The sequence below is a fragment of the Entelurus aequoreus genome, linkage group LG12 (assembly GCF_033978785.1).
Source record: "Entelurus aequoreus isolate RoL-2023_Sb linkage group LG12, RoL_Eaeq_v1.1, whole genome shotgun sequence".
Lineage (NCBI taxonomy): Eukaryota > Metazoa > Chordata > Actinopteri > Syngnathiformes > Syngnathidae > Entelurus > Entelurus aequoreus.
The window spans coordinates 12,583,140-12,599,486 of record NC_084742.1 but is presented as its reverse complement, the minus strand read 5'-3'; the positions used below and the strand labels follow the sequence as shown (position 1 = coordinate 12,599,486).

The window sequence follows — 16,347 nt, the reverse complement described above, 5'->3', positions numbered from 1 at the left end:
ATATGCATCCATGTTTATGGATGTACAGTATGTTATATTGTCTTTATATTCCAGCGAGTTAATCCGTTTTTGGGGGGACATTAAGGGGATTATTGTGAGGCGTGATTACTCGTACTGTGCTGTAGCTGGGTAGGGTAAAGAAAACAAGTGCTCCTATCTTGAAGGACGTCTTAAACTTCCCCTGAGCTCACAGTGAGCAAACAAGGCGTCGATCGTGTAGTTAGGAGTAGTTACAGGGTCATACATTGGTCATAATTAAAAAGTTCACCTGTGTCCAGGGACTTATTTTCCGAGTTTATAAACAATAAAAAATGACAAAAGATTTTGCGATATTAAAAAATATCAACCTAATCATTGTAGCATCGACTATACACCACTCTTAAACTTGATATTGTCACAGTCGAATTCTGTGTAGATTCAGAAGAGCTAGCTTGTTGTTAGCTACAATGTGTAGTGAAGCATGTTTAGCTGTTCCTCGCCCTGCAGGCTAAGAAACATAGTTTATTTGTTGCAGTGGACGCAAGGATTAGTGATTTAGAATAGAGATGTTTGATAATGGCTTTTTTGCCGATATCCCGATATTGTCCAACTCTTAATTACCAATTCCGATATCAACCGATACCGATATATACAGTCGTGGAATTAACACATTATGCCTAATTTTGTTGTGATGCCCCGCTGGATGCATTAAACAATGTAACAAGGTTTTCCAAAATAAATCAACTCAAGTTATGGAAAAAAATGCCAACATGGCACTGCCATATTTATTATTGAAGTCACAAAGTGCATTATTTTGTTTAACATGGCTCAAATCAGCAGCTTGGAATTTGGGACATGCTCTCCCTGAGAGAGCATGAGGAAGTTGAGGTGGGCAGGGTTGGCGGGGGCGGGGTTGGGGGGTGGCGTACATTGTAGCGTCCCGGAAGAGTTAGTGCTGCAAGGGGTTCTGGGTATTTGTTCCGTTGTGTTTATGTTGTGTTACAGTGCGGATGCTCTCCCGAAATGTTTGTCATTCTTGTTTGGTGTGGGTTCACAGTGTGGCGCATATTTGTAACAGTGTTAAAGTTGTTTATACGGCCACCCTCAGTGTGACCTGTATGGCTGTTGACCAAGTATGCTTTGCATTCACTTGTGTGTGGGAAAAGCCGTAGATATGCTGATTATCGGTCCTGCTCAACACCGACATCTATTTAATAATACCACCTTAACATTTGACAACCAAACAATTAAACAAGGCGACTCGGTAAAGAATCTGGGTATTATCTTCGACCCAACTCTCTCGTTTGAGTCACACATTAAGAGTGTTACTAAAACGGCCTTCTTTCATCTCCGTAATATCGCTAAAATTCGTTCCATTTTGTCCACAAGCGATGCTGAGATCATTATCCATGCGTTCGTTACATCTCGTCTCGATTACTGTAACGTTTTATTTTCGGGCCTCCCTATGTCTAGCATTAAAAGATTACAGATGGTACAAAATGCGGCTGCTAGACTTTTGACAAAAACAAGAAAGTTTGATCATATTACGCCTATACTGGCTCCCTTGCACTGGCTTCCTGTGCACCTAAGATGCGACTTTAAGGTTTTACTACTTACGTATAAAATACTACACGGTCAAGCTCCCGCCTATCTTGCCGATTGTATTGTACCATATGTCCCGGCAAGAAATCTGCGTTCAAAGAACTCCGGCTTATTAGTGATTCCCAGAGCCCAAAAAAAGTCTGCGGGCTATAGAGCGTTTTCTATTCGGGCTCCAATACTATGGAATGCCCTCCCGGTAAAAGTTAGAGATGCTACCTCAGTAGAAGCATTTAAGTCTCATCTTAAAACTCATTTGTATACTCTAGCCTTTAAATAGACTCCCTTTTTAGACCAGTTGATCTGCCGTTTCTTTTCTTTTCTTTTCTTTTCTACTCTGCTCCGGGGTGGACCGCTAGCCTGTTCAGCGGATGGGGACATCTCTACGCTGCTGACCCGTCTCCGCTCGGGATGGTTCCTGCTGGCCCCACCATGGACTGGACTTTCGCTGATGTGTTGGACTTTCACAATATTATGTCAGACCCACTCGACATCCATTGCTTTCGGTCTCCCCTAGAGGGGGGGGGGGGGTTACCCACATATGCGGTCCTCTCCAAGGTTTCTCATAGTCATTCACATTGACGTCCCACTGGGGTGAGTTTTCCTTGCCCGTATGTGGGCTCTGTACCGAGGATGTCGTTGTGGCTTGTACAGCCCTTTGAGACACTTGTGATTTAGGGCTATATAAATAAACTTTGATTGATTGATTGATATTATGTGACTGGGCCGGCACGCAAAGGCAGTGCCTTTAAGGTTTATTGGCGCTCTGTACTTCTCCCTACGTCCGTGGACACAGCTGCGTTTTAAAAAGTCATAAATTTTACTTTTTGAAACCGATACCGATAATTTTGAAACCGATACCGATAATTTCCGATATTACATTTTAAAGCATTTATCGGCTGATAATATCGGCAGTCCGATATTATCGGACATCCCTAATTTAGAAGTAGCTAAAACACTGAGGATGGGCGTTAGCCGCTAGCTAGCTATGTTTTAAAGCAGTGGTCCCCAACCTTTTTTGCACCACGGACCGGTTTAATGTAGGCACTATTTTCAGGGACCGGACGGACACTAGTGCCAGATAAATACAGCAAAAATAAATGCATGAAGAATACAAGTAACTATAAGGCTGAATTACTGAGAGCTTGTTTCTTTGCAATCAGATGCAGATGGAAAATCAGCCTTTGGCTACAATCTGTCACATGTGTATTTGATGTGTTCATGAATGTGCATTGTATCATGTCACACAGTTATAACAAATATAACAACTTCTTACGAGGAATTTTATTGTATATCTATAAACCAGTTTATTGGTGTGTCTAGTGGAATAGGCCAAAGTTAAGTTGGAAAAAATGCAGTCCTTTATAAATTATTTCATGTTTCTCTGCGGCCCAGTAGCTAATGCGTCACGGACCGGTGGTTGGGGACCACTGTTTTAAAACACCTCTTGCAGAGCGGCGCTTCAGTTTATAGCGTCATCTTTATCTATAATATAAAAATATATGCATCATCACACATTATGCAAAGTACATGATGTAGTCATATTGGCCACGCCATCATCCAGTCACCAAGCCACGCTCCCCATTGCCACAGGTATACTAACAATCTGGAGGACACAGTTTGTTTCTTGTGCGGCATTCTGTATCAATGAGAGGAGAAAATAGGTTCAGGCCTGCAGATTCAGGGCTTCTCCTTCTCTTAAAGAAAAGGAGTTGAGAGAATAGTCACTGGACAGATGAGCTTAAAGATGTAGCTAAGCTAATGCAAAGCTAACACACCAGTACACTCTTTAAAGGGGAACGGCAGTTTTTTATTTTATTTTGCCTATCGTTCACAATCAATATGAGAGACAAGAAGACACAATGGGTTTTTTTTGCTTTCTAAAACATAAAAATCGTCTCATTCTTGGTGGCTAGCAATGCAGCTAATGGGAGCAATACATTTTACCTCTAAATCCCTTCAAAAATGCATTCAAAAACCGTCATCAGTACTTCATTTACATCATGTAACCTGTATGATAACCAAACTGAAGCAACATTGTTATTGTACGAGCAAACACTGAGGAACTATTTTTCTAGCGTACTAACACATCGGCGTGCTACCGTCTTAGCCGTACAAGCTAACTACGACTAGCGAGAAGCTAGCTTCTACGTCAACACGAAACGCGTTTGAGTTTGTAACGCACAACACAATGCGATAAGACACCAATATGTACTGACTGAAAAACATGAACAATCATATTGCAGTATCTGTAAAGAATTAGCCCACATTTCATGTTTTGTTTGTATACAGCTAGCCAGACAGCGTATGCTCTCTGTCATGGTAGACACATGACGTGCTGCGTGTATCATGATCAATATAAAGTGTGACACACTCGATGGACAAGTTGTCTCTTTGGTTCAGGGATGTTTTTTTATGGTTAATTATGGGTAAGCACGCCATTTATGTCGAAATAGCTTGTCTTCCAGTTCCACATTTTGCAGGTTCAATTCACTGTTGCCTCTTTTTGCACTGCTCTCCAAATCTAAACATTGGAACTATTGAACTGGCCTCAAAGAAATTGACAAGAACCTGCTTGTCGTGACGGAGCGGTTGTTGCTGGACACACGACGGACTCTTGGGAGAAGAAGGAGTGCCGCGTGCCTGGCGACCCTTACAGTTGAGGACGTGAAAATATCCACCTATTCGGAATTATGACAACAGCACATCTGCTGATTGGCGTAAGCGTTGCTCTGGTTTGTAGACAAATTGGAAGTTGCTGGCAGTCTTCAAAGTACCCAAAGCTGCCACAAATGATTTGAGGATGCGAGAAGAACTGTGGACACTCTTGTGATTTGGATAACATCGGACTGTCTGCCCCGCAGGATGAATTTTGAGGACCAGTCATAGACAATTTAATTTAAATTCTATTTTCACTCGCATACAAAACATTCTAACTTGGATTGTTTCCCTGGCTTCGAGACTCTCTCGAAGGACAGTGCGGCAAAGACACAACAAACTCCCTTCTAGTCTCTCATGGACACACACCTGTAGTTGTTGACTTTGGACTAACTGGCGACTGCGCAACACCAAGGCCGCGGAACACAGACACATGGCAGGCTTACACACACACATGCATCCACAAAAAATATACGCCACACACACATACCCCACCCCCCATCCAACGCCCTAGACGCGAATCCCTTAGGGGTGATGGACAGCTGGGCAGCCCCTGAAGAGCTGCAGCCTCCCACCGTAGCCCCCACTCCCTCCCCTCTGTTGCAAGTCTCGAGATGGATGTTGTAATATGTATATGTGCTTTGCTATGGAGGTTTTTTCCCACTTAGGAGCCCAGTCTAGATTTCATTATTTTACTCATCCTTCCCCAGCGTTTACCTTTTTCCCATCTTTTACGGGGTGCCTTGTGGCGACCCATTAGTGTTCCTGTTCTATAACCCAGTACACTGTTTGTTTGTCTAATCTTGAACGGGTTTGTGCTGAAAACAAAGTTTCGTTGTACTTGTGCAATGACTATAAAACCCTACCTACCTATACGTGCAGCAAGTAAGCAAGGCCTAAAAAATGTAACACGTTTGAATCGATTCAGAATCTACCTACCTACCTGCCTACCTACCAACCTACTTTCACCTCACTCTCTCGGCTTCCGTTTGCTCCAACGTCTCACTCTTCCTTCGTGCTCGCTTCTAGAAGCAGTAGAGTTCATCCTCCAAATATTCAGCTTCAAAAAGATAAGGTTGTGTATCCTCATTTGTCCAAAAGTAATTGTCTTTGTTGTTTGTTACCAAGTCTGCCATGATTAGAAGATATACAAGCGTTTTGTATCCGGATGTAGGAACACACAGTGTCGGACGTGCACCCCTTTGGAAACGGAAATAAATGCGGCGAATAATTAGTTCCGGCATTGATTAAAATGACCAAACTACGATAAATATTGTACATATTACATATTGTTATGAACGTGTCAGTTACTTCATTATATATAGACTTGCAGTGTGTATATAAAACGGAGTTGTTAGAGGGCTTTGAAGGCCACAACAGTGACTCCCATTAGCCGCATCTTTCAAGCGTTTTTTTATCTTCTTTAAACCCGCCCCCCCATTAAAAAAAAAAAAAGGACATATGTGTTCTTATCTCTCATAAAGATTGTGAACGATAAGCAAATGTCCAAAGTGCAGTTCCCCTTTAAAGGTGTAATGAGCATTTGTTCAATAAGAAGGAATATCCACTGTGAAAGCGACTAATAAAGTCTGCACCTCCACAAGACACCCTCCAAACCTTTCATTTTGAAAATTGCCAGCTCTTGCAATGCAGTTAATGTTGCAAATTAGTCACAGACAGATGCAGTCGTTGCTTGATATTCAAGAGTCAGGCATCCCTGGCCAAATCCGCCCTCCAGCGACTAATCGATTACCTTCACAGCGGTCCAGAGATAGCAGATTGACGCAGACGAGAAACAGCAGTGATATCAAATAAACAATGTATTGACTGGCATGCAGGCATCAACAGCTGTCTGCAAGTTTGGTAGCATCCTTGCAGTGTTGGATTATGCATCATGTAAACACAGTGAGAAAGGTCTTCACCAAAGCTTGAAGGTGAGTAAATAATGCAGGTGTGACCTTAAAACGCATGTTTGAAGAGTTCCAGCGATACAGCACACTTGCAAACCAACAAAGTGACGCAATGACTTTGTCGGTACGCAAACCTTCAATACCAGGAAGAAACAGGAACTCACAGGGGATGGTGCGAAGGTAGAGGTTGTCCCGGATGATCTGCTGCAGCTCGTGGTCCACCGAGCCTTTCTGGAATCGCAGGTTGAGGTAGCGGCACAGGTCCTTGTCGATCACGCCCCCTAGAAGAACACACAGGAAGACTAAGAATCAGACCACCGTCTACGGGCTGCGATGATAGTTGAGATACCACTGCCATTCATTTGTGCTGTGGAAAAAAAACCTGATCGCTTTTATGGCTTTAATATTGTTAACATTTTATTATGCACACACAGCCTCATCCCCCACACCTTCTGCAAATCTCTCCAAACTTGTCCCATAACCTCACAAACGAAAAGTTTTACAGCACAAACGTTTGGGACAAGTTTGGAGGGTGGGGGTCGGGGGTGGGGGAGCTGTGTCTAAATATTGGAGAAAAAAAACTTTAATAATATAAAAGCCATACTAGCACATTTTTGACAGCACAAACCAGCCCAAATGTTTGGGACAAAAGGACTTGAGGAATGTTAGAGGGAAATGAACAATCTGTGGCCTAGGAAGGTTGATAGTGTAGATCAGAGAAGTTAGACTCATTTTTACTCATTCCAGACGGAAGCCCTCGGAGGGCAGCGTCATAATATCCAATTAGGAGTCCGGAATTCACGCAAATTCAACCAATTCCCGCAAAATTATGCGCTGCCTTGCAACTTTGCCCAATTTGCCATTTTCGCCAATCAAATTTGTCCCAGCAGCACTCAAACACAACGCAACTGTCTAACCATTCGAATGTCCTCCTGCATCACCAGGGGCAGTTTTGTCGCAACTTTAAAAAAAAATGCTGCTACGGAATCAGGCATTTTAGGCCGTGACATTAATAAAATAGCCTGCAAAATCCTGAGGGGACTGATTATTACACAATTTCCCTCCATTAAATTATTATCATTGTTTACTAACAAACTGATGGAAAACTAGTTTTGGAATCAGAAGGCAAAGTGACAAGCAGAGATTTTTGTTCAGCTAGTGTAAAATTTTATTTGAAAAGGGTTTCAATGACGGAAAAAAAGCTTGTGTCAGAATTAAAAACTGCATCTGAATGCATAAAAATGTTTCTGCCAAAACTGAAATGCATTAATCAAGACAGAGGAAATGTCTTACGGACAGAAATATTTTCAAGAATTTGTAGGACCTAATACAATTATACGTAAATTAGTGTGAATTATATTTATATAGCACATTTTCTCTAGTGACTGAATGCCTTTTACATTGAGAAAACCCATTATCTACATTAAGCTACATTTAAACCAGTGTGGGTGGCACTGGGAGAAAGGTTGGTAAAGTGTCTTGCACAAGGACACAACGGCGGACCAGGAACCCTCAAGTTTCTGGCAAGCCACTCTACCATCTGAGCCACGCCGCCTGCTGTGGCTCCCGGGCCTTGACTTTGAGACCTGTGCTGTAGATGTTTAGGAATCTCAAAACACCACGGATATGTATCCTCCTGAGAAGCAGCATCATTTGCAATGAATATTTGTGTTTTGCATAACAGGCCTATTCTTTACTAACTGCGCCAAAAGACAAAAAACAAAAACAAATGTCCACTGCAGAGCACACTACTTCTCAAGGGGATTCCTGCAAAACTGCGTCAAATTGGCAGAGTCCTGCAAACACCACAACAGAAAGTACCCTCGCCCCGAGATCCAGCATCTGTCAAACGTGGCAAAGGATTGGTGGAGGTGTTAATTGGAGAATGTGCGGTGGAACATACACCCATTAATCACCCGCAAACTCACCCCCCTCTGCGGGAACCACATTCCTTTGCGTTCTGTGAATGGATTCAGGAGCCAGGAAATCTCGCTGGCTCAGCATGGAGGAAAACTAAAGTGGAAAAGGCAAGCGACAAAGCATAAAAGACTCTGAAGGCACAGGCGCATCCCGCGGGGGGAGTCAATGAGGAGGGGAGTAGGGAGCTAGGACAAGCATCAACTTGACCCCTCGTGGGTTCCTACACTGACACACTCGTGCCATCACATGGATGGAGGGAATAAGAAGTGGGAGGGCTTGGCTTGATTGACGTAACCTTAGGGCAGGGATATTCAACTAAATTGTTTTGAGGGCTACATTTCCAAAAAGCTAAAGACCGGGGGGCTGGACTTCTCCCTTCACTATTAGTCTTAATTTGTATATTCTGGCAAACCAGTGTCCTCTACAGCAGTGTTTTTCAACCTTTTTTGAGCCAAGGCGCGTTTTTTTCTTTTAAAAAATCCGGAGGCACACCACCAGCAGAAATTATTTAAAAAATGAAACTTAATAGACAATAAAAAGTCGTTATATGACTTAAATATGACTTTAAACCATAACCAACCATTCATCACTATAGCTATTGTCTCAAAGTAGGTGTACTGTCACGACCTGTCACATCACGCTGTGACTTATTTGGAGTTTTTTGGTGTTTTCCTGTGTGTAGTGTTTTAGTTCTTGTCTTGCGCTCCTATTTTGGTGGCTTTTCCTGTTGCAGTTTCATGTCTTCCTTTGAGCGCTATTCCCCGCAACTGCTTTGTTTTAGCAATCAAGAACATTTAAGTTGTTTTTTTGTGTGGACATTGTTGATTGTTATGACATGTACGGATGTACTTTGTGGACGCCGTCTCTGCTCCACACGCTGTAAGTCTTTGCTGTCGTCCAGCATTCTGTTTTTGTTTACTTTGTAGCCAGTTCAGTTTTAGTTTCGTTCTGCATAGCCATCCCTAAGCTTCAATGCCTTTTCTTAGGGACACTCACCTTTTGTTTATTATTGGTTTAAGCATTAGATACCTTTTCACCAGCACATTGCCTCCCACTGTCGCCTGCATATTGTGATCACGACAAACCATCGTCATCTCACACGACCTGTTCCCGAAATCTACAAAGCAATTAGCTACCGGCTGCCACCTACTGATATGGAAGAGAATAACATGGTTACTCTGCCGAGCTTTAGACAGCACCGACACTCAACAACGGCACATGTTTTGCAGATTATCATTACTGGTTTGCAAAAAATATTTTTAACCCAAATAAGTGAAATTACATAATCTCTCACGGCACACCAGACGGTATCTGACGGCACACTAGTGTGCCGCGGCACAGTGGTTGAAAAACACTGCTCTACAGTAGACATTTGATTTTGGTCCATTTATTCTAGTTACAGGAACGCTGTGCTGTTTTTTAGGATTGGAGGATAGGATAGGATAGACTTTATTTATCCCACAATGGGGAAATTATGTGGTTGCAGAGAAAATACAAAATGTCCACAAAAAACACAAAGGACATAAAACACATTAAAAGAACACAGAGCTGATGCAACCAGCTACCACTTCAGCGGTGCCTTTTCTACATACAGCTACAAAACTAATACAAAAAATGAGCAATATATATAATACATATTGCGCACATACGATTGTGCCATAGACAAACAACCAAACAAAACTAGAACACCATTCCAACACCCACATACACTGTGGTAGCTTTTGCGGTGCTACACACCATTGTCTGCTGGGGTGAGACAGGAACAGACCTAACAAAGCGACCAAGAGAGCCCAGTCCGTCTTAGGCTGCCCACTAGCTCTTGGCCAATGTCTAGTTGGCGCAGATGAGCGAAAATCCGTCAAAGGAGACCGAAATGTCCGGTATATGCTCATTCAGCTAGGGCTCCGTGAAGCTCATCCATCCCGCCGTTCCTGTCTCTTCCTCCACATCTTCCCCGAAGATGGACTCCGATATGGCAAAGAGCGAGCAGCTATGGCGTTGACCAAAAGGCTCTCCGGAGGCACAAAAAGTAACGCAAAAGTCACAAAAGTGCAAACTCTTGTTGCGTAGTCCTGAAGGGGCCCGAACCAAAAAGCAAAAAACACATGAAAACAAGTAGTAGCATCAAGAACACAAAAGAGGATACAGAAAAGCACAAAACTCATGCATCCAGCAGCCACTACAGTGGTGCCATCTTGGAGGAAAACAACAAAAATTACTTTTTAAGACCTTTTGCAAAAAAAAGCTAGTCAGAAATCATTTCTAAGTCTAGGGCTGCAACTAACGATTAATTTGGTAATCGATTAATCTGTCGATTATTACTTTGATTAATCGATTAATAATCGGATAAAAGAGACAAACTACATTTGTATCCTATCCAGTATTTTATTGAAAAAAAACAGCATACTGGCACCATTCTTATTTTGATTATTGTTTTGCAGCTGTTTGTAAATGTTGCAGTTTATAAATAAAGGTTTATTAAAAAATAATTGTATTTTTTTATTTTTTATTTTTTAAATTAAAAATATGCATGCGCATAGCATAGATCCAACGAATCGATGACTAAATTAATCGGCAACTATTTTTATAATCGATTTTAATCGATTTAATCGATTAGTTGTTGCAGCCCTATCTAAGACAGAACTCTACTGCAAGAATGTGAGCATCTCATAAGTTTTTTTTAACTGACCTCACGGGCCATTTGTTGAATAACCCAAATGATGACAAAGACAGGAGTTAAAATAGAACCTTGAGGAACACCACTAGTAAAACTAAAGAACTTGAACAAATGACCTCTGACTGCATCTGATGTAAACAAGTTAGAGCAACACGTTAGTTACATAAATCACATTACAAACTGCCAAAAAGGAGAGGACTTGGGGAGCTCCACAAACCACGTTAAACCCAGATTCCGATCTAACAAAGGCCTTAACTCATTCCCCTTCTATGCCACATCAATATGGAATGCACTCCCAACAGGTGTAAAAGAAAGTGCATCTCTATCCTCCTTCAAAACCTCACTAAAAGAACACCTCCAGGCAACTACAACCCTAGACTTACACCCTCCCCCCACCACATACCACCTCCCCGGATTGTAAATAATCAAATGTAAATAATCAAATGTATACATACTTGTTCTTATGCTTTCTGAGCTCACTATGTTCACTGCTCGCTGTACATATCCTACCAAGTCAGACCTACACTGTTACAATGTCCATTTCTCAGATGATATAATTGTTGATGACGGAAGTGCTGATATCAACCAAACCTAACCCCCACCCCAAATAATGTCAATAATTTAATGTATATACTCTGAGGATTAACTTGTGTGATGACTGTATTATGCTGATAGTATATATTTATACCGTGAATTGATTAACGTGGACCCCAACTTAAACAAGTTGAAAAACTTATTCGGGTGTTACCATTTAGTGGTCAATTGTACGGAATATGTACTGTACTGTGCAATCTACTAGTAAAAGTTTCAATCAATCAATCAAAACTTAAAGCGTTCCCTTGAGGAATGCCTCAAATATGCAAATCACAGGTTTGTACTGCAGTGTTAGAATGTCAATGCAAGGATCTGTCAATGTGTTCACAGTCCAAGTTCCTCTATACAACTGGAGCACTCTCGTGTTTTTAGGAATTTGTTGCAAAATTGTTTGTCTTCCAAGTTTCGAACTGAACTCGTGGGCTGTTACGGTGTCATTCTCGGGCCAGATATGGCCCCCTAGCCGCCATTTGAATAGGCCTGCTTTTTTAAAGGATTTCCCCTTTTGAAGTAACAACCTCTTCCTGGATGAGAAAAGCGTCCCAACGGGAGGTGCAAGTGAATCAATTATCCAAGGTAACCTACTTTGGAAGTTTCCAGGCATATATTGGTGATATTTTAATGACCAGGCTTGTGCGACGTGCATACGGATGTGTGCGTGTGTGTGTCATTCAGCAGAGCGCCAACTAATTTGCGGCATTCTAATGAAGGAAAGCGGAATAAAAGCGAGTGAGCGCATCTGTGCATCTGTCAAAGACGGCGAGTGGCACGAGTGGGCAATTTGCATTTGCATGAGAAAAGAAAGAGCCTGGCGAGCAATCTGCATGCTGAAAAGGTGTGCACACACACGGAAATCAAACACACACGCACATTAACGCACCACGAAATGTCACCTTTTCTGAAGATATAGCGTCCTCACTCCACAGCGTCCCTGATGCAGGAGGAAAGGCGACGGCAGATGGATTATTTTTTTTTCCCCGCTGGGATTTTTGCCGGTCACCCAACTCAATCTCTCCTCGCTGCAAACGAGCAGCGACCAGTCAGCCTGCGAGCCGAGGACCCCCACCCCCCCCCCCTCCAAACTCCCACCAACACCACCACACACTCTGTCTATCTCTCTCTCGCTGTCTGCACAGCGCAAAAGAAGCAGGGACAGGAACAGAGGAGCGTGGAGAATAAGAATGACAGGGAGGAGGCAGTCAGGGTAGAGGATCAAGAGAAAGGGAAGGAAGAGTGAGGGAGATAATCACGCTGGGAGAGAGTCCTCTTTTCTAGAAGATCCCAGACTATAGAAGCTCCCCCTGTCCACAAAGCAAGGTATTACATCGGGTTCACACGCTATGGCCGGTCCCATTTGAAACTCAACATGCACTCAAAAATCTTGGAGAAAGTATTTTCCATATTGGCCAATGCTTTCATCCTAATAGGAAAACCAAAACACCATTTAATTGCTCCACTACAGTCCCTTCATCGTATCGATTATAATGGGCATTGTGGCTTAAAGGCCTACTGAAATGAAATGTTCTTATTTAAACAGGGATAGCAGGTCCATTCTATGTGTCATACTTGATCATTTCGCGATATTGCCATATTTTTGCTGAAAGGATTTAGTAGAGAACATCGACGATAAAGTTCGCAACTTTTGGTCGCTGATAAAAAAGCCTTGCCTGTACCGGAAGTAGCGTGACGTCACAGGTTGAAGAGCTCCTCACATCTGCACATTGTTTACACCAGCAGCGAGAGCGATTCGGACCGAGAAAGCGACGATTACCCCATTAATTTGAGCGAGGATGAAAGATTTGTGGATGAGGAAAGTGAGAGTGAAGGATTAGAGTGCAGTGCAGGATGCCAGGGTGTATCTTTTTTCGCTCTGACCGTAATTTAGGTACAAGGGCTCATTAGATTCCACACTTTCTCCTTTTTCTATTGTGGATCACGGATTTGTATTTTAAACCACCTCGGATACTATATCCTCTTGAAAATGAGAGTCGAGAACGCGAAATGGACATTCACAGTGACTTTTATCTCCATGACAATACATCGGTGAAGCCCTTTAGCTTCGGAGCTAACGTGATAGCATCGTGCTTAACAGCAGATAGAAACAGAAGAAACATGCCCCTGACTGGAAGGATAGACAGAAGATCAACAATACTACTATTACTTCTACTATCAGGAGACACCGAACCAAACCCTGGACCTGTAACTACACGGTTAATGCTGTCCAGCCTGGCGAAGCCTAGCAATGCTGTTGCTAACGACGCCATTGAAGCTAACTTAGCTACGGGACCTCGACAGAGCTATGCTAAAAACATTATCTCTCCACCTACGCCAGCCAGCCCTCATCTGCTCATCACGACCCGTGCTCACCTGCGTTCCAGCGATCGACGGCGCGACAAAGGACTTCACCCGATCATCGGTGTGGTCGGCGGCTAGCATCGGATAGCGCATCTGCTATCCAACTCAAAGTCCTCCTGGTTGTGTTGCTGTAGCCAGCCGCTAATACACCGATCCCACCTACAGCTTTCTTCTTTGCTGTCTCCATTGTTCATTAAACAAATTGCAAAAGATTCACCAACACAGATGTCCAGAATACTGTGGAATTTTGCGATGAAAACAGAGCTGTTTGTATTGGGACACAATGGTGTCCCAATACTTCCGTTCAATCCGTGACATCACGCGCAAACGTCATCATACCGAGACGTTTTCAGCCGGATATTTCCCGGGAAATTTAAAATTGCACTTTATAAGTTAACCCGGCCGTATTGGCATGTGTTGCAATGTTAAGATTTCATCATTGATATATAAACTATCAGACTGCGTGGTCGGTAGTAGTGGGTTTCAGTAGGCCTTTAAAATCTATATTGCAATATACATTGCAGCCTCCTGTGATAACGATATAGATCACGATTAGAGATGTCCGATAATGGCTTTTTTGCCGATATCCGATATTCCGATATCAACCGATACTAATATATACAGTCGTGGAATTAACACATTATTATGCCTAATTTTGTTGTGATGCCCCCGCTGGATGCATTAAACATGGTAACAAGGTTTTCCAAAATAAATCAACTCAAGTTATGGAAAAAAATGCCAACATGACACTGCCATATTTATTATTGAAGTCACAAAGTGCATTATTTTTTTTAACATGCCTCAAAACAGCAGCTTGGAATTTGGGACATGCTCTCCCTGAAAGAGCATGAGGAGGATGAGGTGGGCAGGGTTGGGGTTGAGTATGGGGGGGGGGGGGGTATATTTTAGCGTCCCGGAAGAGTTAGTGCTGCAAGGGGTTCTGGGTATTTGTTCTGTTGTGTTTATGTTGTGTCAGAGTGCGGATGATCTCCCGAAATGTGTTTGTTTGGTTTGGGTTCACAGTGTGGCGCATATTTGTAACAGTGTTAAAGTTGTTTATACGGCTACCCTCGGTGTGACCTGTATGGCTGTTGACCAAGTATGCTTTGCATTCACTTGTGTGAAAAGCCGTAGATTTTATGTGATTGGGCCGGCACGCAAAGGCAGTGCCTTTAAGGCACGCCACCAATTTTGTTGTCTGGGTGGAAATCGGGAGAATGGTTGCCCCGGGATATTTTCGGGAGGGGCACTGAAATTCGGGAGGATTGGCAAGTATGGCTGGGAGACGCAACTGCTCTGTACTTCTCCCTACGTCCGTGTACCACTTCGTACAGCGGCGTTTTAAAAAGTCATAAATTTTACTTTTTGAAACCGATACCGATAATTTCCGATATTAAATTTTAAAGCATTTATCGGCCGATAATATCGGCAGTCCGATATTATCGGACATCTCTAATCACGATATATGTGAATGACAATAGAAGTTTTCAAAACAAGTTGAAATGCTCCTAATTTATTTGCTGATGTAGGTATTAACATATTGCGTCATTTCTGGTTGTATTATTTTCGCAAAACTATTATTAATCTACTTGCTAATTTACTGTTAATATATGGTTAATTTATTTTGTGACATGTTTTAATCTACACTTCTGTTAAAATGTATTAAGCACTTATTCTTCTGTTGTTTGGATACTTCACATTAGTTATGGGTGATACTACAAATGTGGGTATCAATAAAATACCAAGAAGCTACAAAAGCAGTCTTGGTCCCACCAATGCTGATATGCATACTTAAAAATTTAGAAATCAACCATCCATCCATTTTCTACTGCTTGTCCCTCTCTGGGTCACGGGGGTGCTGGATCCTATCCCAGCTGCATTTGGGCAGAAGGCGGGGTACATCCTGGACAAGTCGCCACTTCATCGCAGGGCCAACACAGACAGGCAGACAACATTCACACACTAGGGACAATTTAGTGTTGCCAATCAACCTATCCCCAAGTGCATATCTTTGGAGGTGAGAGGAAGCTGGAGTACCCGGAGGGAAACCCACGCACTGACAAGGAGAACATGCAAACTCCACACAGAAAACCCGGGGATGGAACCCAGGACCTTCTTACATAGAATGACTTAATTTTTCTATGGCAATTATAATCAGACAAAAACACAAGATGGCGGTATAGCAGTATCAATTGAATATTTATAGGATTGGCTCTGATTTAATTCATTTGGTTTTTGCCCTTAAAGAGAAACTGCACTTTTTTTGTAAGTTTGCCTATCGTTCACAATCATTATGAAAGACATGACGATGGATGGATTTTTTTAAGGCATTCTAAATATCAAATAAATGCGATCAAAAGTCCGCTTGCAATGGAGCCTATGGGAGCCGTTCAATTCTGCCTATAGAGCCCCTAAAAAACATCCAAACACCTCCATTAGGGTTTTATATACATATAATATATTACATACGCTAAAATGTGTTCCATTTTGTCACTAGCGACGCTGAGATCATTATTCATGCGTTTGTTACGTCTCGTCTCGATTACTGAAACGTATTATTTTCGGGTCTCCCTATGTCTAGATTTAAAAGATTACAGTTGGTACAAAATGCAGCTGCTAAGACTTTTGACAAGAACAAGAAAGTTTGATCATATT

The 16,347-nt window shown here is 42.4% G+C and overlaps 1 protein-coding gene across 14 annotated transcripts in view; it reads right to left on the bottom strand.

Moving 5' to 3' along the window:
* Nucleotides 1-16,347, bottom strand: part of magi2a (membrane associated guanylate kinase, WW and PDZ domain containing 2a) — a 279,647-nt gene that overhangs the window by 199,462 nt on the left and 63,838 nt on the right. For all 14 annotated transcript variants that reach the window (XM_062064732.1, XM_062064733.1, XM_062064743.1 and 11 more), the window contains exon 2: nt 6,311-6,427. In XM_062064732.1, coding sequence (XP_061920716.1) covers nt 6,311-6,427 — 117 coding nt within the window. The remainder of the gene's footprint in view (nt 1-6,310; nt 6,428-16,347) is intronic.